The 24935-nt window shown below is 40.7% G+C and overlaps 1 protein-coding gene across 1 annotated transcript in view; it reads left to right on the forward strand.

Moving 5' to 3' along the window:
• The first annotated feature begins 234 nt into the window (after positions 1–234).
• The window catches only part of PRPSAP1 (phosphoribosyl pyrophosphate synthetase associated protein 1), a 43132-nt gene continuing 18431 nt past the window's right edge, over positions 235–24935 (forward strand). The window contains exons 1-3 of the mRNA XM_036756029.1: positions 235–1092; positions 19387–19439; positions 22520–22586. Of these exons, the coding sequence (XP_036611924.1) occupies positions 923–1092; positions 19387–19439; positions 22520–22586 (290 nt within the window). The 5' untranslated portion in view covers positions 235–922. The remainder of the gene's footprint in view (positions 1093–19386; positions 19440–22519; positions 22587–24935) is intronic.

Here is a 24935-nt window from a genome sequence, read left to right on the forward strand (position 1 = left end):
CGTCTCCTCCCTCCCCCCATCCGGATGTTAAACATTTACCAGCACACCTCTGCTCTAAGGTTCCTTGTAACACTAAACCTATGCTCCTATGACTAACACTTACAATCCATGCTGTTAGTCGCGGATCGGGGCCTCCAGCCTTGTCCGTGGATTTTTATCTATTACTGGAGGTTCCACGTGCACGATAGGTTGCTCGGACAATCAGCTTACCCCCTTCCCCGCCCCCACCCCCCCACCCCAGCAACGCGCATGTGCCGAGGACCATAGAGGTATACGGCTATGGCGTGGAACACATATCATTTAGCAATGGATGCCCCGTCTTGAAGAAAATTCTTGGCTCTGTTCTCTCCGTCCGGTTCTCTCTAAACAACTAGTGTCCAAAGCTAAAATCTAAGAACTTTATTGCTTTGGATCTCGGCTACTGCAGTGTTTAAAACACAATGGCCCTCGGCGTCGGCCATCTTGGATTGGGGCAGAAACGTTAACCATGGGACCGCCCAGCACGGCGCCGGCCGAAGCTCCGAGAAGGAAAGAGTCCCCCTGGTGGCCGGAAGCGGAAACGATGCCTTCCTTTCTACTTTCCATAGAGAAACAGCCTCGGGCGGACCGTCGGAGGAGGAGACTGAGGCGAGAGGGAACGACGCTCTAGCCGGCGCCTCTCGGATTCTAAGAGGGGGCTGGGCCTAGCTCCTTCCCAGTAGTTGGAGCACGAGGGGCGGGGCGGGCGGTCACCAGGGCCCGGAGGGCAGCGGGGGAGGTCCGAGATTACTGGGGGCTCGGACGGAGACCACCGGACTCCTCCCTTCCTGTTCCGACTTCGTCCCCTCCTCCCGCCGCGTTTGCTTCCCCAGGCCGATGCAGCCTTCCCCTCGGCCTCAGTAGTTCTTCCTGCCTCCCCGCGCCGCCTGCGCCGGGTTGGACGATGCCCAAGAAGCTGCTGCTGCTGCCCCCGCTGTCCGTATCCTCAACCTTTCGCGCTCTTCGAGCCCGACCCGCCGCCTTCCCAACCATGAACGCCGCCCGTACGGGATACCGGGTCTTTTCGGCCAATTCCACCGCCGCCTGCACCGAGCTGGCCAAGCGCATCACCGAGTAAGCGGCTGGGGACGCGCATGCGCGGCGTCGGGGTGGCTGGGCCTGGTTTTGGAATCTGGGGAGACAGGGGTTCGAATCTTGGGTGAGTTATTTCTCCGGCTGTAGGCCTCAGTTTCCCCTTCCGTAAAGGAGAGGGGCTATGCTAAAGGTGTCAGGACCACTTTGCGGCATTAAGTTTGGTACTACCGTATGGCATTTGGGCCTGAGAGAGGGGAGGCAGGTTTGCAAAAGAATGAACAGGTGCAAGGCCTCCTTTTCACGGACTCCCTGTGTTGTTGTGTCTGGCCTAGTGTCTTTTTTATCAGTTTTGCGTCGTGGCATCTGAGGAAAGACCTAGTTATATCCACTTCGGCTGTTTCCTAATTGGTTAAAAAAAAAAAAACCAGGACTAATAGGAGATAAGAGTCTGGGTATCCCTCCGTTCCCCCTTCAATATCCTATTGCTACTTACAGACGGGCCACTGATACCTGCACTCAGTTTTTTCTTCTCATTAGAGGTTAGTGTTATCCAGATTCATCAAGCTGATCCAAATCTCAGTGGCTGTGTCATAGACAGCTCTGTTATTCTCTTAATTTCTCTGTTATTCTCCCAAATTCTCAGTGAGGTCAGTGCCCTAAAGTTTACAATTCTATTGGGATGATTGGATCTTGGAATTAAAGCTGGTCTGGATCCTAAGTACTCTAATCAACCCTCTCCCCTTTCATTTTAAAGACTGGAAACTTGTGAGATAGATAAGTGATTTCCCTTGCTGTTCTTTTTACTCCTCCCATTGTGCAAAAAAAAAAATTTTAAAGAAAATTTTCCGCCTTCAAGCTTACCTTCTTTTGGGATGATGGGATCACAGAGTTAAATCTGGTCTTTACCTTAAGTAATTTTATCTACCCTCTCTTTCATTTTGAAGTTGAAGAAACTCGTGAAATAAAGTGATTTACCCAACAGTTCTTTTATTCCTCCCTCATTGATTCTCTGGGCTGTTTGGTGATGCAGAGGATGGAGCACTAACCCTGGAGTCAGGAATTCTGAGTTCATATTCAGTCTCTGACACTTACTAGATGTATGACCCTGGGCAAGTTGCTTAATCCCTATTTGCCTCAGTTCCTAGTCTGTAATAAGGGGACACACTGGAAAAGAAAATGGCAAACCACTCCATTATCTTTTCCAAGAAAATCCCACAGACACAGCTCATGGGGTTACATACCATCAGATACAACTGAACAACAAAATTGATTCTCTGTCCCATTCCTCCTTAGGCAGTTTCAGATCTTTACTCAATCTAGTAGTCTCTGATAAAGAGGTGGCTCTTCTCTTATCTAAGAATCCTTGATCTCACCCCTCTTTTCAAGCATGTTGTTCCCACTATCATCCTCTCTCTAATCTTCAAACTCCTTGCTGCTTACAAACACACCTGAGTCTCCCTTAGATCCCACTATCCCTGCTCATTATCATCCCAGCTGGTATCTGGACTTTATCTCCTGTTAAACCCATGCAGTCTGACTTCCAATGCCGTCACTCACCTGAGACTACTCTCTCCAAAATTATCAATTGTCTCTTGACTTTCTCAGTCCTTATTCTCCTTGATCTCCGAAACATTTGAGATTGTTCACCTCCTTTTTGTACTCTTCTTTTTGGATTTTTGTTAACACTATTCTCTCCTGGTTCACCTCCCTCTCTGGCCAATTCTGAGTCTCTTTGATGATTTGTCATCCATGCCACGCTCCCTAACTGTGGGTATTTACCAAGGCTCTATAGGGTGTACTCTGTGAATGTACTCCCTCACTTGGTGATCTCATCAGCTTCCATCAACTCTCATCTCTGTGCCAATGACTTCTAAATATATATCTAGTCCTAGTTTCTGTCCTAAGCTCCAATTACTCATAACAAACTGTCAGAAGGACAGTTCCATCTGAATAACCCATAGGCACCTGAGATTCAAGTATCTGTGGGAGCCAAGACGGTGGAATGACAGGAAGCAGTGTGTTTGGGCTTCCCTCCACAAACTCCTCCAGACAGATATACACTGAATCTTGATGGGGAAATACAGAAGAAATCAGTAAGTCATTTGTCTAGTTTATCTCCAGATATGGAGACAGGGAGATCAAGTCTAGTCAGAGGCCTGTGGAGTGCTCCAGCCTCTAAGGAGAGGATGTGCACCAAGCCGAGAGGGGAATTCCAACCTTATACTGAAGGAGGCACCACAGCAGGACAGGTACAAGCTAGAAGCTTTGTGACCTGCTACCCAGTTCTGAGTTACAGATCAAAGGTGGACGGACTGAGAAAGGGACCTGTGCAGGGGAGTGGCATCCCTGGGAAAGGAGGCCCTGGACTGTATGGGGGAGAAAGGAAGTTCAGAAGCTGGCAGCAGCAGTGGTCCAGCTTTCACTCTGAGCTCAGAGCAGGGTCTTATTTCCAGCATCTAGCCTAGTTTGCAGAGGAATGACCAGGGCAGGAAACTCACACCAAGGGGGGAACCCACAGTTCTTCAACTATGAACCAGTAGCACTTTCCAGCTGGCTGACAGAAGTGGAGTCCAGGAACAGTCTACTTGTTGCTCAGGCCCAAATCCAGGTCAGGAACTTGCAGGGTTTAGACTAGGGTGGCCAGCAATTGAAATTTGCCCTGGATCACACCACTTGGGAGCCTTGAAAGCTTGCAGGTCCCCAGCCTGTCCCTGAGATCCTGGAATAACACAACACTTGAGTACCCAAGAAAACAACAGAACAGCCCAGATCCTCCCTCCAGAAGTGCCTTAAAACCCAGACTTAACATCTAGAATGAGGAAACCCAAGAAAATCCCACCACAAAGAGCTGTTACGGTGGCAAGAAACTCTAAGACACAGACTCAGAAGAGAATGATTCAAATACAGCTTGGGCAAATACCTAGAATTCCTAGAAGAAATTAAGCAAGAGTTTAAAAAAAGTTAAAATATTTTTGTAAATGGAATGAGAGCACTTGAGGAAAAAATTGGAAAAGAAATGAGAGATATGGAAGAAAGAATTGAAAGGGGAGTTAATAGCTTGGCACAAGAAGTATAAAAGCAACAAGCTCCTTGAAAATTATATAAATGTGATAGAATCCTATTGTACTGAAATCTTATCAGTGTGTTGACCAACCAGGATTCCAGAGGACTAATGATGAAACATGCTACCCACCTGATAGAGGTTAAGGACTCAGAATGCAACAAAAATTTTTAGATATGGCCAATGCAGAAATTTGTTTTGATTAACCATTCATGTTTGTAATGGGTTTTGTTTTTCTTGTGTTCTCTGTTGAGGGAGGAGGAAAGTGGTAGGAGGGAAGGGTTCTGAAAAGGTAGATCTTAAACAGATCTAAATATTTTTTTTCAAGGGAAAAGACAATGTTTATTAGGGATTCACTATAATCTGTTGTCTTAAGAAATTCCATCCTTTGTGACACCTGTTTTCACAAACTGGGCTAGATTGAATCTGAGCACCTTCATGGAAGCAAGATGAGACTTATATACACAAAGATTGTGGGAGGGATTGAGGGGTGGTCTGGGGTGACTAGAGGAGGGGTTTGGGGGGGGTTCTGAGGAGGAGTCTAAGGAGGACCGAGATGAGGTCAGACTCCAGGGTGGGGACATAGCTGAAGGCTACCTGGAGATGAAAGACAACCAAAGGCTAGGGTATAGATATTTTGATGAGTATTAAGGGTGGGAAGCAGCTGGACAATAGAGGGCTAGGCTAGATGGAGATTTGGGCCTAATGATACTGTAAGGCTTATGGCCTTAGGGGAAGCCCAGATCTTGTTGGAAGATTCAGGGAGAGTTCAAGGGGGTTCCCAGAGACTGTACTCCAGATTCAAGGGGGTTCCCAGAGACTGCGCCCTCATCATTCCCCCCTCAAACAAATAGGACCCAAATTCTTTTGGGGTCAGGGACGAAGGTCTTAGCTTCTGAAACTGCTTCTGCTGGCAAGGGGCATAGAGCTGTCCCTGCCTTGATGGGTCCAGTTCAAGGGGTCTGAGTCATAGTCTGGAAGTTGATGGCTTGGAGCCTGGAAGAGACAAACCTGGCAAGGAGGTTAAGCAAACAACCAGACAGTATAGCAGTATAGAGAAAGGACAATTTCCCTGGAGGTTATTAAAGATGACTATTTCTTACCTAGCTCACCTAATCACTTGTACTGTGTACCACACTGCTTCAGGGTTCAGGAGTGTGTAGCACATCCAAATTAACTTGGGGGGTATCCAAGAGCAAGGCTTGATATTTGGTGAGCCTGTGGTTAGCTACCCACTGGTGGCCCTTTGCTTCTAGGATGCTCTGAACTCGATGGGGATTCAGAACTTCTAAAAGCTGGTCAACTAGAGGTTTAGAAGCTTCCTCAATTGGAATGGCTGTAGCAGCCAGAGAATCTAGTTGTTTTGAAAAACAGGCAACTGTGTTGGGACTGTCAAAGCCTGTCCTCTCCTTTCAACAACATACCAAGTGAAAGGTTTTTCTAGATTAGGTAGAGCTAATGCTGGAGTGTTGGTCACTTTATTTTTTAAAGTCTAAAGCTTTTGCTTAGTAGGGGCCCCACTCTAGAGGGAATGAGTCAGGGCCTTGAGTGGCAATGAATGGTTGCAATCCCTCCCAAGCCTTGGGCTTAATTGGATATTGAAGGCAATGGAGGGGAATGTGGAAAATATTATACTATTTTATATCATTTTTGTAATTTCAATAAGACTCAGGGCCTGAACTACTTAACCAGAAGAAAAGCCTGATCCTAACAGTCTCTTTGTTCTCTGAGTAAGCTCAGAGATATCTCTATCTTATATCAACAAAATCCAGATGGAGCATTCCTTGCTCTATCCATGGCCATTAAGGGTGAAAACCTTGACCCCAGACACTATCTTGAATTATGTGACTTTTCCTTATCTTAATATTTTATGGGCATATACTATGTTGTGGAATGTTAATGGCAAATTAAACACAGATCCTGGGGTAGTAATTCCAATTGACACTCTCTCAACTATCTGATTTGTTGTATTTATAATCTATTCTATTAAGGAAAATCCTCTTCTTGTATCATGGTTAAACATACATGGGGGTCATAAAAATGAGGTCATACAGGCTTGCTAGCTCTGCTAAAATAACATATATAAGTTTTCTCATTGCTTTGTTCAGGCAGCCAGAGTTTATACTCTGACTCCTTGTACGTACAAGTAAGCTAGCTCCACTATGCTTTAAGGGAAAATAATAAACAATATGGATTTTTCTATCACCTAGCTCTGTTGTTTCCTTCAACCAAATTTTCAGGTTTAACAGTTATGGTGCCATGACTTTCGGATGGAAATGATGGAAACGGGACAACGTAGCCTAACCTTGCCAACGCTTTTGGGTGCCATAGGATTAATTTTTCCTGGAATTTTGGCCTTGACAAGGTGGGGTAAGTTGTCTCTCTTCCCAGCTTCCAAAAAGAACTCCCACAAAATTGGTTGAAGTCTGGAAATTCCCTTTAAGCTAGCTCTGGGGGCAGGGATCAAATCTGTGGTAAAACGCAGATCTGCGGTCAAACGCACATAGATCCCCTGGAAACACCGATTGATCTAGAAAATTAACTATGGCAGTCAAAAACTAGAATTAGAAGTTCAACTGTTCCTCCACTCCCTCTCTTCCTTCGCTTGGAGGCTCTGGTCCTGGGGAGAAAAACTGCACTTTGCTTTTTCCCTCCCCTTCTGCCTCCCAGGAAGGGCTCTGATCCTGAGAGAGGTAACTCTGTTCTGCTACCGTTGCCTCCTCTCTCTCTTCCCTCCCCGCCCCTTTCCCCCTTTCCCTTAAGGGCTCTTTTTGCCTTCTGCCCTATTCCTGCTTCCTTCCCTTGAAGGCTCTGATTATGGGGAGGATAAATGCATTTTATCCTTACTCCTCGCCTTCTCTTACCTGTCCTAGTCCTCCTCCATCTCCCCTTTCACCATTCCTAAGGGATAGGATATGGAGAGTCAGAAAAATCAGGAACGCCAAGGCTTCCCCAAAGACCATAGGGGTGCTAATAGCTAACTCATGAAAGCTTCTAATTCTCTGTTGTTTGAACTCTGAGCTCAGTCTGTATTTGTTCTGTATTTGTTTTGTTAATTGTCTGTTAACTGTCTGTGTGAGAGCGTGTGCTGTGAAATGTCTATACTGTGTAAAATCTGAAACGCAGGTAGCCAGAGAATTCTAAGGCTGCAGTTAGGGAAACAGAGAGTCTATTTCCTTTTTCAATGTTTGGCCTGGCCAGCCAAACTTGAAGAAAAAAATAGAGCTGAAACATTTTAGCAGATTCTGGGATTGATTATTCATTAAAAGTTTGGAAATTGATTAGTTGGAATTTGGGGAGAGAACTCCTGAGACTGTAAAATCCCTCTAGGACCTCTCACTCTTGCTAAAACACTCTCCTAATGCTGATCACTTAGGTGAAGTTTACTTAAGTTACAATCATTGAGATCTTTCACCATTGTCCTGTCTCTGACCGAGCCAGAGCTGCAGTAAAAGTTAGAGCAGCTAAACAAACTCCTTTCCTCCCAAATCAGATTAGGAGAAGAGAATGCAGGAGAACTGTAGGGAAAACTTAAATCATCTTTCCCCACCTGGCAAAAGGAGGAGAAGGACAGAAATTCACAGACTGACAGTATTCTGACAGTCCTGTGCCCCTGGATACCTTTGTAGCCCATCCTTTTTGGCAAAGCTTGGAAATATCACCCCGGTCCTATGCATTCTGCCCACTCTGTCCCTAGCAGCTGCAAACTGCCCTAGGCTCAGTAACTTCTGCAGTTGTGGGGGAAGGGTGAGGTAGATGGATTTGGACTTTCTGCCTCCCAGAATTGTCACCACTGGGATACTAGCTTCTGCTCTAGGTAACTTCTCTAGGTAACTTCACACTTCTTGTTCCAACTGCAAAACTGTATTTTAATCTCTGTTTGACCTGTTTCCTGAGTTTTAAAGGGAAAGTAATAATGATGGTTGTTACGGGATCAAAATGATAATGATTGTAAAATGCTTGACATAAAGTCTGGTATATGTTAGATACAACGTTATTATTATCTCTCTCTGATATAATGTAATTGTTAACTTTTGAAGTGGTTTTTAAAATACCAGAAGTAATAAGCTGAATAATTTCTATATGTGGTAATCTGGAAATGCAGTAGATGTCATCTGAAAATTATTGTTTCTGTATTTCTAAACTTGCATTGTTTTCCCAAAAATTCTCTTAGATTGTGAAATTTGAGAAGACCATTGTGTGGTAAGAAATGATATTATAGCAGTTTTAATCTGATTTTGATATATGTGAATTGGGTTTCCAAAGGGAGGTGATAAAATCTGGAACTGTTATATGTGGTTATAACAAGTAAATAATTAATAATACTGATATTTAACCATGAGAACAGACTTTCTGTGTGAAAAAGTTTTCTATTATGAGAATATATCTGGTGATTTAAAGTTATAGTTTCAAATGATGAGATGAAAGATTCTCTGTGCAAGGAGATTTAGGAATATGTTCACCTAACTGATAAATGGGTTGTTTCAAGTTTTAAAATGCATAATTATGTTTAGGGCGCTGTTACATTTCTAAATTGTGTAATTTGACAAACAGACGTATCAGCAATATTGAAAAAATGCGGTAATCTTTTACAATGCTTAGAGTATTGGGCCTTAGAAATTAAAATGTTACCACTAGTGATTAAAATAATTTCTCTTATAATCTGGATGTTGTTAGATTAAGAATTGTAGTTAATTAAGAAATTGAGGTTTTTAACTGAAACAAGAACTTTTGAAACCATCTAGTCATGAATTCTTATCAATCTTGTGTGGTTTTCAGTGTAGAGGAATTACTCTGGAAAAAGCTTTTGAAAGTCCTGGTAAACTTTGTTATTGTGATAGGGTTAATTTAATTGAGTATGTAATTTATAGAAATTAAGTGTCCTCCCATTATAACACTTTTTGACTAAGGAATTTGTAATATCTAGGAATTCTGGGCAATATTTGAGAATGAGGACATTTGGTACCAACTTAGTTAATGAATTCCACCATTTAAGGATTAATTTGCTTTAAGGAAAGTACTTTTGGAAAATGTTCTGTAAAATCTTTTTGTATAATTTTAGAAGGCCCGCTGAATTTCCACCTGTAAGCCAATTGGTTGCAGTTCAAACCTATTGTGAGTTCTCGGAGTTTCTGGGTGAGAACCTAATTAGAATTATTAGAATTAATGCTTATCTATAAAAGCGCCCATTCAATGTCTTATTCAAGGTTCTTTTTTGAGTAAGGAGTTGGAAAGGACAGTCTGAATTCCTTATTCCTCCCCGCCCTTAGTTTAGATAAGAAGATTCACCTTAGCCCACCTGTCAGAAGGGAAGGAAAGGGGATGGGCAACAATTACTGGGATTTGAGTTTTTACTGAAAGAAAGAACAGTAGGGGTCAGAAGCCTAAAAAAAAAAAAACCTGGCTTTTTAAAGTCAGCAAAAGTGATGCGTTTTTAGGATAAGACTGGGTTTCGAGGAGGATGTGGGTCTTAAGGATACATTATTAGTGAAGCTTGCCATCTGATGGGAAAGAACCCATCCTCAGGGGGAGATGATGTGGCAGATCTCTTTAATCAGAAATAAGCAGGTAGTGACAAAAGGGAAGTTATCTGCCAGAATCTGTTACCATTGTGAAAGAAGTTTTTGAAAAATGGGAAATTGGATAAATGCAAATATGTAAAATCTTGTTGTTTTAATCAAATGACTGGTTATATTGGTACTCTTGTATAGTCAAATGAAAGATAATATGGTTTCTAAAGTGTTAATGAGAATAATTAGAAAGGGAAGAGAAGTTTTATGATGTAGGGTTGAATCATTATCCCGTGAACTAAGACTGGGATTTTAAAGTTGTATTGTATTTATGCGAGATAGAGTTCTTGGATGTTGTGAAGTGACATAAGAGCAATTGGGTATTGACACAAATAGTGTAATTAATTACTGCGACTAAATCAGAGACATCTTCAGTCTAGGTAAACAATTCTAGAAGTATTTTGGAAAATGTTTTTGTGATTTTAAGCGAGAGTTAGAGCTTAACAATGTGTATAAGACTCAATTCCTGAAGTGTTCCTTTTTCCTCCAGAAGGAATTAACAGGGACGTGAGGTCAGTCATTAACCTCTTTTGTTTGTTTAAGCAAACTGGAATGGGATTCCAGTATACACAGTTATGTCAGTAAAAAGTACTAACTTCTGAGTTGTTTTGTGTTATGGTTGAAATGTGAAGGGACACTGAGTAATAGGTTGGAAAGGTAAATAAAAGCTTGAGGGGATACGAAAGGCAGATGAGAAAGTTAGGGGACAAATGGGAGTTAGCTAAGCCTTCCCTGTCCTGAGAATGATAGTTTCAGATGGTTTTAGCAAGTTGGGAAAGAGTGTGAGGAAGTATTTAGAAGCTGGAAATGTTATGTAGCTTGACTTGTTAATTATTAGCTCAATGAAATTTGGGCAGTCTCATGTGAAGGATATTTATTTGCTATTTAAGATTTTATGGGACTACAATTTAATATTGTTTTAAGCTCTGATTACAGGTTTAGGTCACGTGAAGCCAGTAGTAGTATGGCAGGCATTGCAAGCTGAGAACTTGAAAGGTCTGTGCCTGGGAAAAAGTCTTGAAGGCGACCTTGGACACAGCCTAGGTAGGATCTTCCTGACTCTATTTCCCAATTCTGCTATTTCCTTTCTGTAAAGGAAAATCCCCACCTGGTTACTCCTAAGCCCTGCTTTCAGCATCTAATGGCTATATGATTGGCTAACAGATATGACTCATGCCTGGAATCAAACAGAGCTAAGAAAGTTCTTTCCTTCTGTTAAGATATATGACATAGTCTCTCGTTTCTTTCATAGCAGACTTATATTATCAGGAAGTTTTGTAAGCACAATGCTAAATCTATTAGGTAATAGATGAATATTGGAATATCTCTGAGTTATTATAATAGGATACAGGAATGAATAGCTTACAATTTTAACCTATGTTCATGACCAAATAAAGATTAGAAGGAGTATAGAGATAACATCCTCCAAAAGGAGGAAATGATTAGACACAGTAATAAGACAAAGATGTAATGTGATAAATGTCTAATTAAATAGGATAGCAAATTTTGAGAGGAAAAGGCAATAGGACCAAATTGATTCCTCTAAGAATTATATACAGATGTGTATGATTGGCTCCAAAATTTATCAGTCATGGAAATTCAAGCTAGTAAGTGTGTTTAGGTAGTAAGATCTTAAATGTGGATTTTTGTACAAGAAAATTGTATGAGATAGTACAAGTGAAATTATATCTCCTTTATTAAAGTATCTGTCTGATGATTTTAAAAGGAAGATGGATTCAATTTATGGTTGAACCTTTATATTTTAAAGGACTCTTATACCAGGTACAAAATTTAGGTAAGGTTAGAAACAGTAGATGATATATGAACTGAAATACTCTGAAGTTAAAAGGAGAGCCAAATTTAAGTGATTAAGTTATATTAAGTTAGAATTGTCTGAGGATTTCTAGATCTGAACCAGAGAAGCAGAACTCTCTTTTACTATCTAGGAACCAGATAACCACAATCAGGCATCTGAAAAAAATTTTTTTTTTTTTTTTTTTGCTTTAAATGGACATTGGAAATATGTAACTGGGATTTAAAGCTATTTTGTATTTGTACTGTTTGAACTTAGCCCTGAGTGGCTGGGACCTATGTTGTGCTGTTTTTCTCTCAATTATCAAATTACATGTGTTCTGAGAGCTCCTGTCAGATCTGACTACTTCTATAGCTGCCAGCTTGTGGATATGGACTCCTTGATCCTTCTATCACATCTGATGATTGCCCGTGCTCCTGAGTGGACATCTGAGCCCATAGGACACCTTGCCCTCCGGTTTCAAAGAGCCTGAAGGGGACAGCATCGGACACAGGCAACCTTCCCAAGAGCCTGGACCAGAACCTGAATGAAGAACTGCTCTTTCCCTTTCTGAGTCCGTTGCATTCCCATTTACTTGTACCTTTGGTGTCTTTAGCTTATTTTACTTAGGTGTTCCAGTTTCCCCATTATGCTCCCTACTGATACCCCTTGCAACTTGCTCCCCCTGCTTGTTTACAAGTAGTTTATAATTACTGTGCATCTCTGGGGATGTCCAAACACAAAAAGAGAAAAAAAAACCTGAATCCACCTAGATAAGGATTTTTACAACTTTACCCCTGAGGAAGATAGAGGTTTTTCCATACCTTAATTGGTCTTCAGGTGAAGCTTTCAGCTTACCTTTGACCAAAAGGAGGAAATGTGGAAAATATTATACTATTTTATATCATTTTTGTAATTTCAATAAGACTCAGGGCCTGAACTACTTAACCAGAAGAAAAGCCTGATCCTAACAGTCTCTTTGTTCTCTGAGTAAGCTCAGAGATATCTCTATCTTATATCAACAAAATCCAGATGGAGCATTCCTTGCTCTATCCATGGCCATTAAGGGTGAAAACCTTGACCCCAGACACTATCTTGAATTATGTGACTTTTCCTTATCTTAATATTTTATGGGCATATACTATGTTGTGGAATGTTAATGGCAAATTAAACACAGAGATCCTGGGGTAGTAATTCCAATTGACACTCTCTCAACTATCTAATTTGTTGTATTTACAATCTATTCCATTAAGGAAAATCCTGTTCTTGTATCATGGTTAAACATACATGGGGGTCATAAAAATGAGGTCATACAGGCTTGCTAGCTCTGCTAAAATAACGTATATAAGTTTTCTCATTGCTTTGTTCAGGCAGCCAGAGTTTATACTCTGACTCCTTGTACGTACAAGTAAGCTAGCTCCGCTATGCTTTAAGGGAAAATAATAAACAACACGGATTTTTCTATCACCTAGCTCTGTTGTTTCCTTAAACCAAATTTTCAGGTTTAACAGGAACTATGGCTGGGGTGGCAGAAGTAGCTTGCCCAGGAATCCCCTGATCCCAAACAATTGGCTCAACCTTCTCCCACACCTCTGAGGAAACATGGGGAGGTCTGGTAAACAGAGGGAAAAGGGAGTTATGAGGTTTAACTAGAGAAAATTGGCTTCCCAATTTCACCATCAGGTCCCTTCCCAGCAAGGGGGCAGGGCCAGAGAAGGAGTGTTCAGACAACAGATCCTTGATGCCCATGACCTGGTGGGTCGAGAGGCATATAGGGCCAGAGCAATTAGTTAAAACAAGAGAACATAGCTGGGATAAAGTGGGTAACCTTACCTTCTGCCTCGATTTTACCCAGGGCTCGATGAGAGAGGTGGAGAAAGTGGGAGCACTGCCAAGCCCCAGGCTTTCACCTCCTTCCAAGTCTTGAGAAGACTGGAGGACAGGGTACTGGGAGGAGGCTCTACCACTTTTCCAACCTCAGGGATAATTCTTCCTCCAATGTCCTTCCTGGTTACATGCTGGGCATGGTCCTTGGGGTGTGGATCCTGGAAGCTTCCTCCAGGGAGTGCCCTAGAGGGGCACTCCTTGGACCAGAGACCGTCCTTGTAGCATTGAAAGCAGCTTTCCCCACTGCCCAAGTTGCAGGGCTTCCTCCAAGGGGGTGCCCTGGAGGGGCGCTTCTTGGGTCTTTTCCTGGCCATGGCAGCAGCCAAGAATTGAGCATGTTCTCTTTCCCTGCGTTTTCTTTCCTCTGCTGCAAACAGGTCACTATTGTTGAAAACTCCGAAGGCTGTCTCCAGTAATGGTGCCTGAGGTATTTGGGGTCCCATTGCCAATTTCTGCAGTTTCCCCCTAATATTTGGAGCAGACTGAGTAACGAAATACATGTTAAGTATTGCCACCACTTCAATAGAATCAGGATCCAAACTTGTATACTTTTTTTTTTTTTTGGATGGCGGAAGGCAGGGCAATTGGGGTTAAGTGACTTGCCCAAGGTCACACAGCTAGTAAGCATGTCAAGTATCTAAGGCTGGATTTGAACTCAGGTCCTCCTGACTTCAGGGCTGGTGCTCTACTCACTGTGCCACCTAGCTGCCCCGCTTGTATACTTCTTAATAGCTTCTACTAGCTGGGCTCGAAAAAGAGCAGGGTTTTCCTTTTCTCCCTGAGTAATCTCCCTAATTTTTTGAAAACTTATTTGCTTTTGAAATGCAGTTCTCAGGCCTTCTAACAGGCAAATTATCATATGGTCTCTCTTTCCCCTATCTTTACTCTTTTGGTAATCCCATCCTGGGTCACTATTGGGAACAGCAGCTGTTCCTGGGGGGTATTTTATGGGGTCATTGCTAGCCAAACGATCCACAGATTTTTGGGTGTGTTCCCAGATTCTCCTCTCAGTGGCACAACAGGTAGAGAAAAGGATATGCAAATCACACCAAGAAAGTTCAAGTTGTAGGGACAGCTCCCTAAAACCCTCAGTAAACTTAGTGGGATCTTCTGAGTATCTCCCCAGTTTTTCTTTAATTTGAATGAGATCCGAAATGGAGAATGGAACATGCACTCTCCTTGTCCCCATAGGGGAGGCAGGCACTTCCCTCAGGGGAAAAAGCCTTGAAGGCACTGTGGGGCCTGGAGCTTGGGGACAGAGAGATCTGGCTGATCTGTATTAGACTGCAAGGCTGGGGGATCTGGCTGGCAAGGGAGATCAGCTGGTACCTGAGGAAGGGTAGGGGTCAGAAGGGGAGATACCCCAGAGACCTGCATGGGTGCCACCTCAGAGAGAGGGGCTAGGGGAGGAGATACTGCCATTGAGCCAGGGCTGGAGGCAGAGGCTGGAACCTGAGTAGGGGTTGCCTCAGGGGTAGGTCCCATGGTGATAGATACTGCAGGGCCTGAAATAGGGGCAGGCCATGAGGCCAGAACCTGAGTAGGTGTCCCTTCAGGGGAAGGGGCTACAGAGGGAGACACCTCAACCAGACCCTTGGCTGGGACCTCAGCAGGGGTCACCAAGGGGGGGAGCGGCCATGGGAGGAGATGCAGGGTAGGAGACTTGGACTGTGAAGAAGGCAGGAAAAGAGAGGGGTTGCACTACAGGAAACCAAGAGAAAGAGGGGATGGCCATGGAAGGGGGAGCACAGGAAACAAGGGTGCTCTGGGGAGGTTGGGGAACAGGAGGAGGGGCTGGGACTGTGAAGCCCTGGGGGCCATAAGGAGGGGATTACCCAACATGTCCTGTTGACCCCCATTGCCCCTTTGTGGGGGGGGCTCTAGCTAGGAGCATCTTACAGTCTTTTCTGAGAACGGGTTTCTGAGAGCTCGACGAAGGCTATTATGTAGGAAATTTCTCTCCATTTTCCTTCTCGCCAGCAGTATAGCTCTAGCTTCCAGTCTTGGCTGGAGAACTTGAGATGAGCAGTATTCCCGGTCTCAGGGAACCAAAAATGAAGAGGTCTAAGCAAAAGGATGATGGTAGTGAACCATAGGTTTCTAGGGGTGCTCGTGACCCCAAAATACCGACACACTAGGTCCTGCCGAAAGAATTCGACTGAAGCCTTCCCAGCCAGGGGAAAAGACAAAGTTTATTAGGGATTCACCATGTTGGGTTGTCTTAAGAAATCCCACCCTTTGTGACGCCTGTTTTCACACACGGGCCAGATTCAATCTACTGAGCTAGATTTGAATCTGAGCCAGATCTAAATATTTTTTAACAAATATTTTAAAATTTAGTATTTATAAACAAAACTCAGCTTTTCCCAAAAATCTACTTTCCTATTTCTGCCAAGATCATCATCATCATCTACTAGTTGCTGAGGATTTTGAACCTGTGTCACATCACATATCCAATCCCTTGCCAAATCTCGTCATTTGTATCTCCACAACATCTTTAAAGGACCCCTTCACTTACAGACACCATCCTAATTCTGGCCTACATTTCCTTTTACATGCACTGTTGCATTAATCTAACTGGGCTTCATATCCCTTCCCTCTCCAATCCATCCTCCACTGGGCAGCCAAAGTAATTTTCCAAAAGTGAAGGTCTAATAGCCCTTGTCTGCAGTAAACTCCTGTGGCTCTTTCTTGGCTGTAGAATCAAACTCCTGTTTGACTGTTAAATCCTCTCACAACCTGGTCCCTTCTTACCTATCCAGTTTGTAATTCAGCCATGTTGGCAAAGAGGACACTGTGTATCTCCCATCTCTTAGCATTGGCCACCCTCCATACCTAGAGTGTACTCTCTTCTCACCTCTTAGGGTCCAGGCTTCTTTCAAGATTTAGCTCACATTCCTCTTTTTACAGAAGGCTTTTCTCTATCCCTCCTAGTTCCTTCTCTCCCATAACCATCTTGTATTTAATTTTTATATTTGTCATTTATATATTTATATGTAAACTTGTGTTCTCCACTAAAATATAAGCTCCTCTTTTACTTTCTGTATTCATCTTGTTGCATTGCCCTGTGCCTGGCATATATATTCTTAATAAATGTTTGTTGATTGATTGTTGAATTGGAATAGTTAAATGATTTATAGAACATTGGAACTAAAAAGGACCTTAGAAATATCTAGCCTGGTCCTTTCATTTTATAGAAAGGAAATTGAAGCTGTTGCAAAGTCATATCTAGGTAGGTTCCAGCCCATGCCTTCTGACTCCCATTTAGTTCAACAAACATTTTGTTTAGCTTACTGCATGAAGGACATTCGAGGTGACAGAGGAGAGACATAGGTGAATAAAATAAGCTTTTGTCTTCCAGGAGGAGCTGTCTATACAAAATAGAGCATAAATGCTTAAGAAAGCACGCATTTAAGATATTTTTTGCCCAATGTCATCGTGGACTCCAGATTCTCTTAATTTTAGAGCCAAAATGGACCTTTAGAGTCTAATCTAACTTTCATTTTATTTGATTGGGGAAGTACTGACTTCCCTATTGAACCTCTCTGTCCTTTTTATTTTTTATTTCTTAAATTTTCAAAATTAAATTTTATTTTCTAACAGTGATCAGTCTTCCCTCCCTCTCCTCACCCTGCCTTTAGAAAGCAAGATAAATAAAACCCATAGCACAAACAAGTCAAGGGAAAGAAATTTTTACATTGGCTATAGCTTTAAAAATTATAATCTGCATTCTGAATCCTCTGTCAGTAATTGGTCAGCATGTTTCATCATGAGTCCTTTAGAATTGTGATTGGCGATTGTTTTGATCAGAGTGTATATATTTGGTTTTAATCAAAGTCTGTCTTTTCACTCCCCCCCTCCCTTTTCGTCCCCCCACTGAGAAGACAAGAAAAATAAAACCTATTACAAACATGTGCAGTCAAAACAAATTTCCATGTGGATCTTGTCCTAAAATATATTTGTCTTATTCTGAATCCTTTACCTCTATCAGAGGTGGGTAGCATATTTCATCATTAGTCATCTGGAAATCATGTTTAGTCATTACGTTGATAAGAGTTCAACTTAGTAGTATTCTATCACACTTACTATATGCCATAACTTGTTTATCCATTCCCTAATTTATGGAGAGCTCTTAGATTCCTATTCTTTGCCACCTTTGCACTTCAAAAAGAAATATAAGTATTTTTCTTTATCCTTAGACTTTTTTTGCTTAGGATTTAATTTACCCTCTCCCTTTTTCCTCTGATTTCTTTGTTGAATGAAGTGTATTTCTGTACATAAGTGTATTTGTATTCCTTCTTTTGACCAGTTCAGGTGAGAGTGAAGTTCAAGTGTCAGTCACTTTCCTCTTCTACTCCTTGCTAGTACGTGAGATAATATTCCCTTTCTTTACTTTGCCTTCCCCTCCCCCCCCTCCCCCAGTGTATTCTTCCCCTCGCTTTCCATCCTTTTCTTAAGATCATCAGGACATAACAGAAAAACTTTTCCCAGACCTTGGATTCCCTCTGTGAACTCTGATCAGAGGGACCACATGTATTATCTTTCTGTATTGGAAGGTAAGACGTTTATCTCTCATTTAGTTTTTTTAATCATTGTTCATTTTCGATGAATAAACACATTTTAAATGTTCAAATTTGTTTTTGAGCTTCATGTAGAGCTCCTATCTTTTCGTCAGGAATGCTTGGGAGGCCTCTTTCATTAAAGAGCCTTTTTTTTTTCTCCAGTAGCACCATATTCACTTTTGTTTGGTAAATTATTCTTGGTTGCAAACATGTCCTTTACCTTCTGGAATATTGCATTCTAAGGTCTCTGCTTCTTTATAGTGGTGACTGCTAAATCCTGTGATCCTGGCTTCCTCTTCGGTACTTGAATGCTTTCTGTCTGCTTGCAGTGATTTTATTGACCCAAATAACATTAAACTTTGGTTTTAAACTGGCTTTTTAGTAGAATAATAGCTTTATTAAAATGTAGTAAGGATTTGGAGTGAGATGGAATCTCACTTGGCGGGAAATTTAGTTCTTAAATTATTTGATTGCTTTTGAGGAAAACAGTAGTCTATTTTAACTGTAGTTTAACAGTAGTCTATTTTAATACGTTTTGGTATTTTTTACTTGTTTGCCTTTTATATTAAATAAAATACATGAAAAACTATAATTGCTCATGAAACTGAAAAGATTTTGCATCAATGGAAAGAATGCATTTTTATAATAAAGAAAACTGGTGATGGGGGGGTCTTTTAATAAAATATCTCTAATATATATCCAAAACACATAGGTAATTAACTCAAATATGTAATATACCTCGGGCCATTTCCCAGTGTGGTCAAAGGATATGAATAAATAATTCTAAAAATAGTTATAAACTATTAACCAGTCATATGAAAAATTGCTTCAGATCATTAATAGAAAAATGCTCATCAAAACAACCCTGTGGTTTTACCTCACAACCCCACAAATTGGCAGTAGTGTTAAATGGGCTCCAGAAAGAACAGCATACTGACAGTATAGCTGTGAATTAATTCAACCGTATTTGGAAAAATGCTTTCTTTAAAAAAATGCCTAAGTTGTCTATACTCTTTGACCCAGAAATACTGCTCATACCCCAAGTTAAAGATAGAAGTAAAACTCACTTATATGCCAAAATGCTCATAGCAGTTCTTTAGTGATAGCAAAGAACTAGAAACAAAGTAGATACTTACTAATAGACTGGGGAATGATGTAACAAATGGTAGTACAAAAATGTAATGGAATATTATTGTACCATACTAAGCCATAAATTATGAAAGATTCAGAAAAGCATAGGAAGACATGAATTGATGTAATTGGAACCAGGAAAACAATGCCCTCAATAAGTAACAGTGTAAATGGGAAGTATAAAAAAAAGAAAAGAATGTAGTATATATATATAGTGACCACACAACTCTGTAGAAGCAAAAAAATTATTAAAAGAAATTGTTAAATTATTATTATATAATTATTAGTTATTAAAAGAAAAATTATTCTTCTCTGTTTTTCCTCTTGCAGGCGTCTTGGTGCTGAGTTGGGAAAGTCTGTTGTGTACCAGGAGACAAATGGAGGTGAGAATTTTGCCTTTATTCACTAACTTGGCTTACTTTAGAAATAAGTTTGGTTATCCAACATTGTTACAAGCCACCAGAGTCTTTTACATACAGAGAGCTTCTTCTTCTTCTTCCTCTTCTTCTTCTTCCTCTTCTTTTGGGGTTAAGTGACTTGCCCAAGGTTACACAGCTAGTAAGTGTGTCAAGTGTCTGAGGCCTGATTTGAACTAAGGTCCTCCTAACTCCATGGCTGGTGCTGTACTCACTGCGCCACCTAGCTGCCCCCAGAAAGTTACTTCTTTAACAATAAAGATAAGTAGGATCGTGGATTAAGAGCTGGAAGAGACTCTCAAGGTCCGTCCCTCCTCATTTTACAAATGAGGAAACTGGGTCTCTTATCCGAGGTCATAGACATGGGAAGTGGCAGAGCCTGGATTTAGATTATGCTTACCTCCTGTCCTTTATGTTGTCTTTTTCCCAGCGTGCATCACTGTTTGTTATCCAGGATCCCAGAAGTATTTGCATTTAGAAAATGTTAGCCTTTTAGTGTTGATTCAATAAGCAATTAAGAGCTGACTGATCGAATGTACTCTGGACAGAAAGATGAAAAAACGACACAGTTCTTGGCCCTCAAAGAGCCTTCAGTGTGCTAGTAGTAAAAAAGAAATCTGGTGCATACTACATGGGGGGAGGTCGTGCTTCAGTTACTGATTTTTATTTGATTAGTGTGTGCTTCCAATATAAGAAAACAACTTTTCTTCTTTTCAGGAGAAGAAAAGCAAGCAATCAATAACCATATGAAAAAAATGCCCCAAATCCCTAATTACAAATGAAATACAAATTAATACAGCTTCAAGGTTATACGTTCCATCAATTGGCAAAGATGACAAAAGAAGAATACAGTAGTGAAGTTAGTTTGTTAATCTTTTTATTTTTACATCATCTACATTTCCTAATCCTGCATCACCCTCCTTTCACCCCAGAGAGCAATCCCTGATAACAGGCAATAAAACTAACCAACATATCAAAAAAGTCTGCCTTAATGGATCTACAATGTCCTCTTCCCCCAGACAAAGAAGTAGGAGGAGGTGCCTTTTCATATCTCTTGAGTCATTGTAATTTCACAGTATTCAGTTACAATTTCTTGTGCAAATTGATGTTTTAATTATTGTGTATATTATTTTCCTGGTTTGATTACTCTGTATTCATCATATTCGTTGTTTCTTAAAGTATAGCAATAAGCCATGACATCCATTTACCTCAGGAAATGGACATACTTTGTTTCTAGTTCTTCGATATTATGCTGCTATAAAGAAACTAGCCATTTTGTTAGGTGTTTTGAGAGAAGAGGTACATTAATGTACTATCATTGGTGGAGCCCAAATTTAATCATTCTGGAAAAGAGTTTGGAACTATGCCCCAGTGTCAGTAAATACTATATGGCCTTTGTACTAGGGATACTACTATCAGCCATATACCCCAAGTAGGTCAGGGACAGGTAGAAAAACCACTGTTCAAAAATAGATTAACAATTTTTGTCAAAACAAAATAGGTTTATGTCATTTGGAGAATAGCAGAACAGATTGTATTCGGATTTTGTAAAATAGAATTACATTCAAAATTATGAGTTATGGGTTCAGAGAAACCTTTATGACTTGTTTGAAGTGCAATAGAGTGAAATGATCAGGCTCAGAGATTAGTTAATGCCTTGACATCCTTACTGTTGTGAAGGAAGAGAACTTTAAAAGACTTCAGAACTGATCAAAGCAGTGAACTATAGTGAATTCGAAAAGACAGTTGGTAAAACACACTTCCTACTTTTTGGCAGAGAAGTGATAGGCTAGGGATTTAGATGAAATATGCCTCCTCCTCTGTGGCCAGTGAATTGATTTGTTTTGCTGAACTCTACAAACTTGTTAGAAGTGAGGGCTTTTCAGGAGAGTAGTGGGCATAGTGATAGATAATACAAAAAAGCATCAATGAAACTTTTTTACTACAGAGAGGGAAAGCGTGAATAGCATCGCAAATAGCAACTTTGTTTCTACGTTGTTAATTTTAACGTGTAGTTTTAAAAACCACATAACACAAGTTCACAATGTTTTATTCAGTCCTTTCTTGTTCTTTGTATATTGAAATGTCTGTATTTGCTGATGATTAAGTTCACAATAAAAAAGGAAAAAAAGGAATTAAAAAGAAGCATAATAATGGATAATTCCTTATTATTGTAAAGGCAATACCATCCAGTCTGTCAGGTCCACTACCTGGGAGTCGTCCTGGATTCATCACTCTCTCTTACCCCCCATATCCAAGCAGTTGCTAAGGCCTAATAAGTTCACCTTTGTAACCTGTTAAAATACATCCACTTCTTTCCTGACACTGCCACCACTGTAGTGCAGGCTCTCACCTCACACCTAGACTATTGTAATAGGCTGCTTGTGGGTCGGCCTGCTTCAGTCTCTCCCACTCCAATCCATCCTCCATTCGGTCCCTAAAAACATAGGTCTGATCATGTCACTCTCCTACTCAGTAAATTCTACTGGCTTCCTCTTGTCTCCAAGAGCAAATAAAAATGCTCTGTTTGGCATTCAGAGCCCTTTCTTTATAACCTAGCCCCCTCCTGTTTTTCCAGTAATACTGGTCTCCTGGCTGTTCCAAAAACAGGACACTCTGTCTCAGCTCTGGGCATTTTCTCTGGCTGTCCTCCATGCCTGGAATCCTTTCCCTACTCTGTTCCAATTACTGACCTCTTTGGCTTCTTTAGTTCCAAGTAAATTCTCCATCTTCTAGAGAAAGCTTTTCCCGATCTTTTCTTAATTCTAGTGCCTTCCCTCTGATTATTTCCTATTCATCCTTATATACAGCTTGCTTTTTGTGTATTTGTTTGCATGTTGTCTTCCCCATTAGACAGCAAGCCCCTTGAGGGCACAGACTGTCTTGCCTCTTTTTATATCCCTGGCACTTAAGCACAAAGCTGGGCTCATAGTAGGCACCTTATAAATGTTTATTGATAAGAATACTACTTTTTATAATATACCTTCAGCTATATTATTTGAGCTGTGAGCTATCTGAGTTTAAAATCTTTTTCCTTTGCTTTTCAGAAACAAGAGTTGAAATAAAAGAATCTGTTCGTGGTCAAGATATCTTCATTATACAGACAATACCAAGGTTAGAGCTCACTTATATGTGTCTTTTTCCTTTCAAGGACCTTGTATGTAGTATTACATAAATATTTCTGCCAAAACAATTTTTAGGTTCATGTAACTGTGTGTGCTCATTATTAGTGCAATATCTATTTCCCTTAGCAGTTCCTTCTAGTTATAGGAATTCTGCTGAGGGCTTTTTGTTACACACTGCCCATTGTTTATCCCCCTCTTATCAGTGGATCTCCATTTTTCTCAGAACTAGCAAAACAATGCCACCTTTTCCACCTCTCTCTTACTTCAGATCATCCTTCTACAGTCTATAAGAGCTTCCACTAAAGTTCTGTGCACATTAGACAAGTGCAAGGCGTGACAGTGTATGAATCTACATGTTGGGGATGACAGCATCCCTATTCCTATTCAGGGTCATGTCTCCATACCCTCCAATGTTTCCCCCCCAAAACACGCCAGTTTTTATTTATCCTGGAAGACAACATTTTCTGCAATATATCACCAATTGTTTAAAAAAATTCAAATTACAAATAAGAGTCATTAATAAGAAATTCAGTTTAACTCAAACGTTTATTAAGCACTTATGTGCTAGGGGTTAGGAGTACAAATACAAAATAAAGGAGAAGCAGCACCTTCCCTGAAGCAGGGGTTCTTAACTTGCAGTAAGGGAATTTGTTTTTCAAAACATTTTGATACCTGTATTTCAGAACGTTTGGTTCCCTTGTTATCCTATTTTATTTTATGCACCTCTGAGCATTCAGAGGGGGCTGTGAAACACAAAAAAGGTTAGGAACCCCTGGGCAAGATAGAAGTTGACATTTACATAGTGATAGAGGAGGCCAGATTAGATCACCTCTGACATCCCCGCTTACTCTGACCGTTTTGATCCTATGGTGCAAAGATGATTTCTAGCTTTTTCCTTTTATATAGTTGTAATCAACATGTATGTAGTTCTGGTTTTGCTGAGTGTCCTTTCACATAGGTCTTTCCATGTTTTTCTTTCATATTTATTTTCATTATATTAGTAATAATAATGATAGTAATAGTAGTAGCAGACATTTGTTTTGCTTATTATGTGCAAGGTCCTGTGCTAAGCACTTTACAAATATTAACTCATTTGATCCTTACAACAACCCTGGGAGGTAAATGCTATTATCGCCACAACTTTACAGATGAGGAAACTTGAGGCAAACAGGTTAAGTGACTTACACAGAATCACAGCCAGTAAGTGTCTGAGGGTAAATTTGAACTCAGGTCTTTCAAACTCCAGTCCCATTGCTCTTCCATCTGCTAGACTACCATTTATTTAGCTCTTCTCCAATTGGCTGTTTTCCAGGGGTTTGTTTTTTTTCCTATCACATAGAGCAGCTATAAATATTTTTGTATTTACAAGTTTTTTTTTTAAGTTACCACCAGGGAATAAAATTCAAATCAATGATTTGGAAGTTGTGTTACTTTCTGATTAATGTATTCATTCAACAGTTTACACAGGTGCTTAAATAAAATTGTTGTGCTAGACCCTGGTGGATGTATAAGAGGTAAATAGAGTCTCATAGATCTCAGTCTTTAGAGACCTTTTTTCTCTAAACTGTCCTTGATCAGGTTATACATTTCAGGAATATTTAATTCCTCCTCTGTCTTCTGAGTACTGAAACCAGCATGACAGAGGCCTGTACCTTGGTACATTCTTTAACCAGACTACATTCCTGTCGTGGTTGAATTTGAGTGAAATGGAATTAATGCAATAAAAGGTTTCTTTACCTAGTTGACCTCCCAACTCTTTGATACTCAAAGCATCTATCTTTTTTGTTTTGATTTGGTTTAAATAAATTTAAGCAACTTTAATGCACTTACCCCGAAAGCTGTACTATTTACATTAATTGCTCATTTGCTTCTGGATTTATAAAACATTTTTATTGTTGTAATTGGCCTGTAAAATCCGACGACAAGACTTCTTTCCAAGGACCAACCTCCCTAAATACAAGAGAAGCTCATCATCTGTAGGCTGTCCATTTGGTGAATTCTTGAGCCTTTATAACCCAGGAACACAGGTCCACAGTCCTGTTCTCTGCCCCTTCTTCCATTCCCACAATGACAGTGATACAGTGGTGGAAAAGGGATGGGGTGTGCCAAGAATCTCACCAGTTCTAGAGTCTGTAAACTTTGAATAGCAGATTCTTGTTCAGTAACCATCAAGGAGATAGATAAAGTGACTCAACCATCTTGACATTCTTGTTGTGAAGTAAGGCAGTATAAGAAGTGATACAAAAGTTGTCACCAAAAAAGAAATGTATGACCAGGAAAAAAGAGAGCCCTTAGTGAGAACATGAGATAACCAGTTGGACAGAATATGTGTGCTTCA

The sequence above is a fragment of the Trichosurus vulpecula genome, chromosome 4 (assembly GCF_011100635.1).
Source record: "Trichosurus vulpecula isolate mTriVul1 chromosome 4, mTriVul1.pri, whole genome shotgun sequence".
NCBI lineage: Eukaryota > Metazoa > Chordata > Mammalia > Diprotodontia > Phalangeridae > Trichosurus > Trichosurus vulpecula.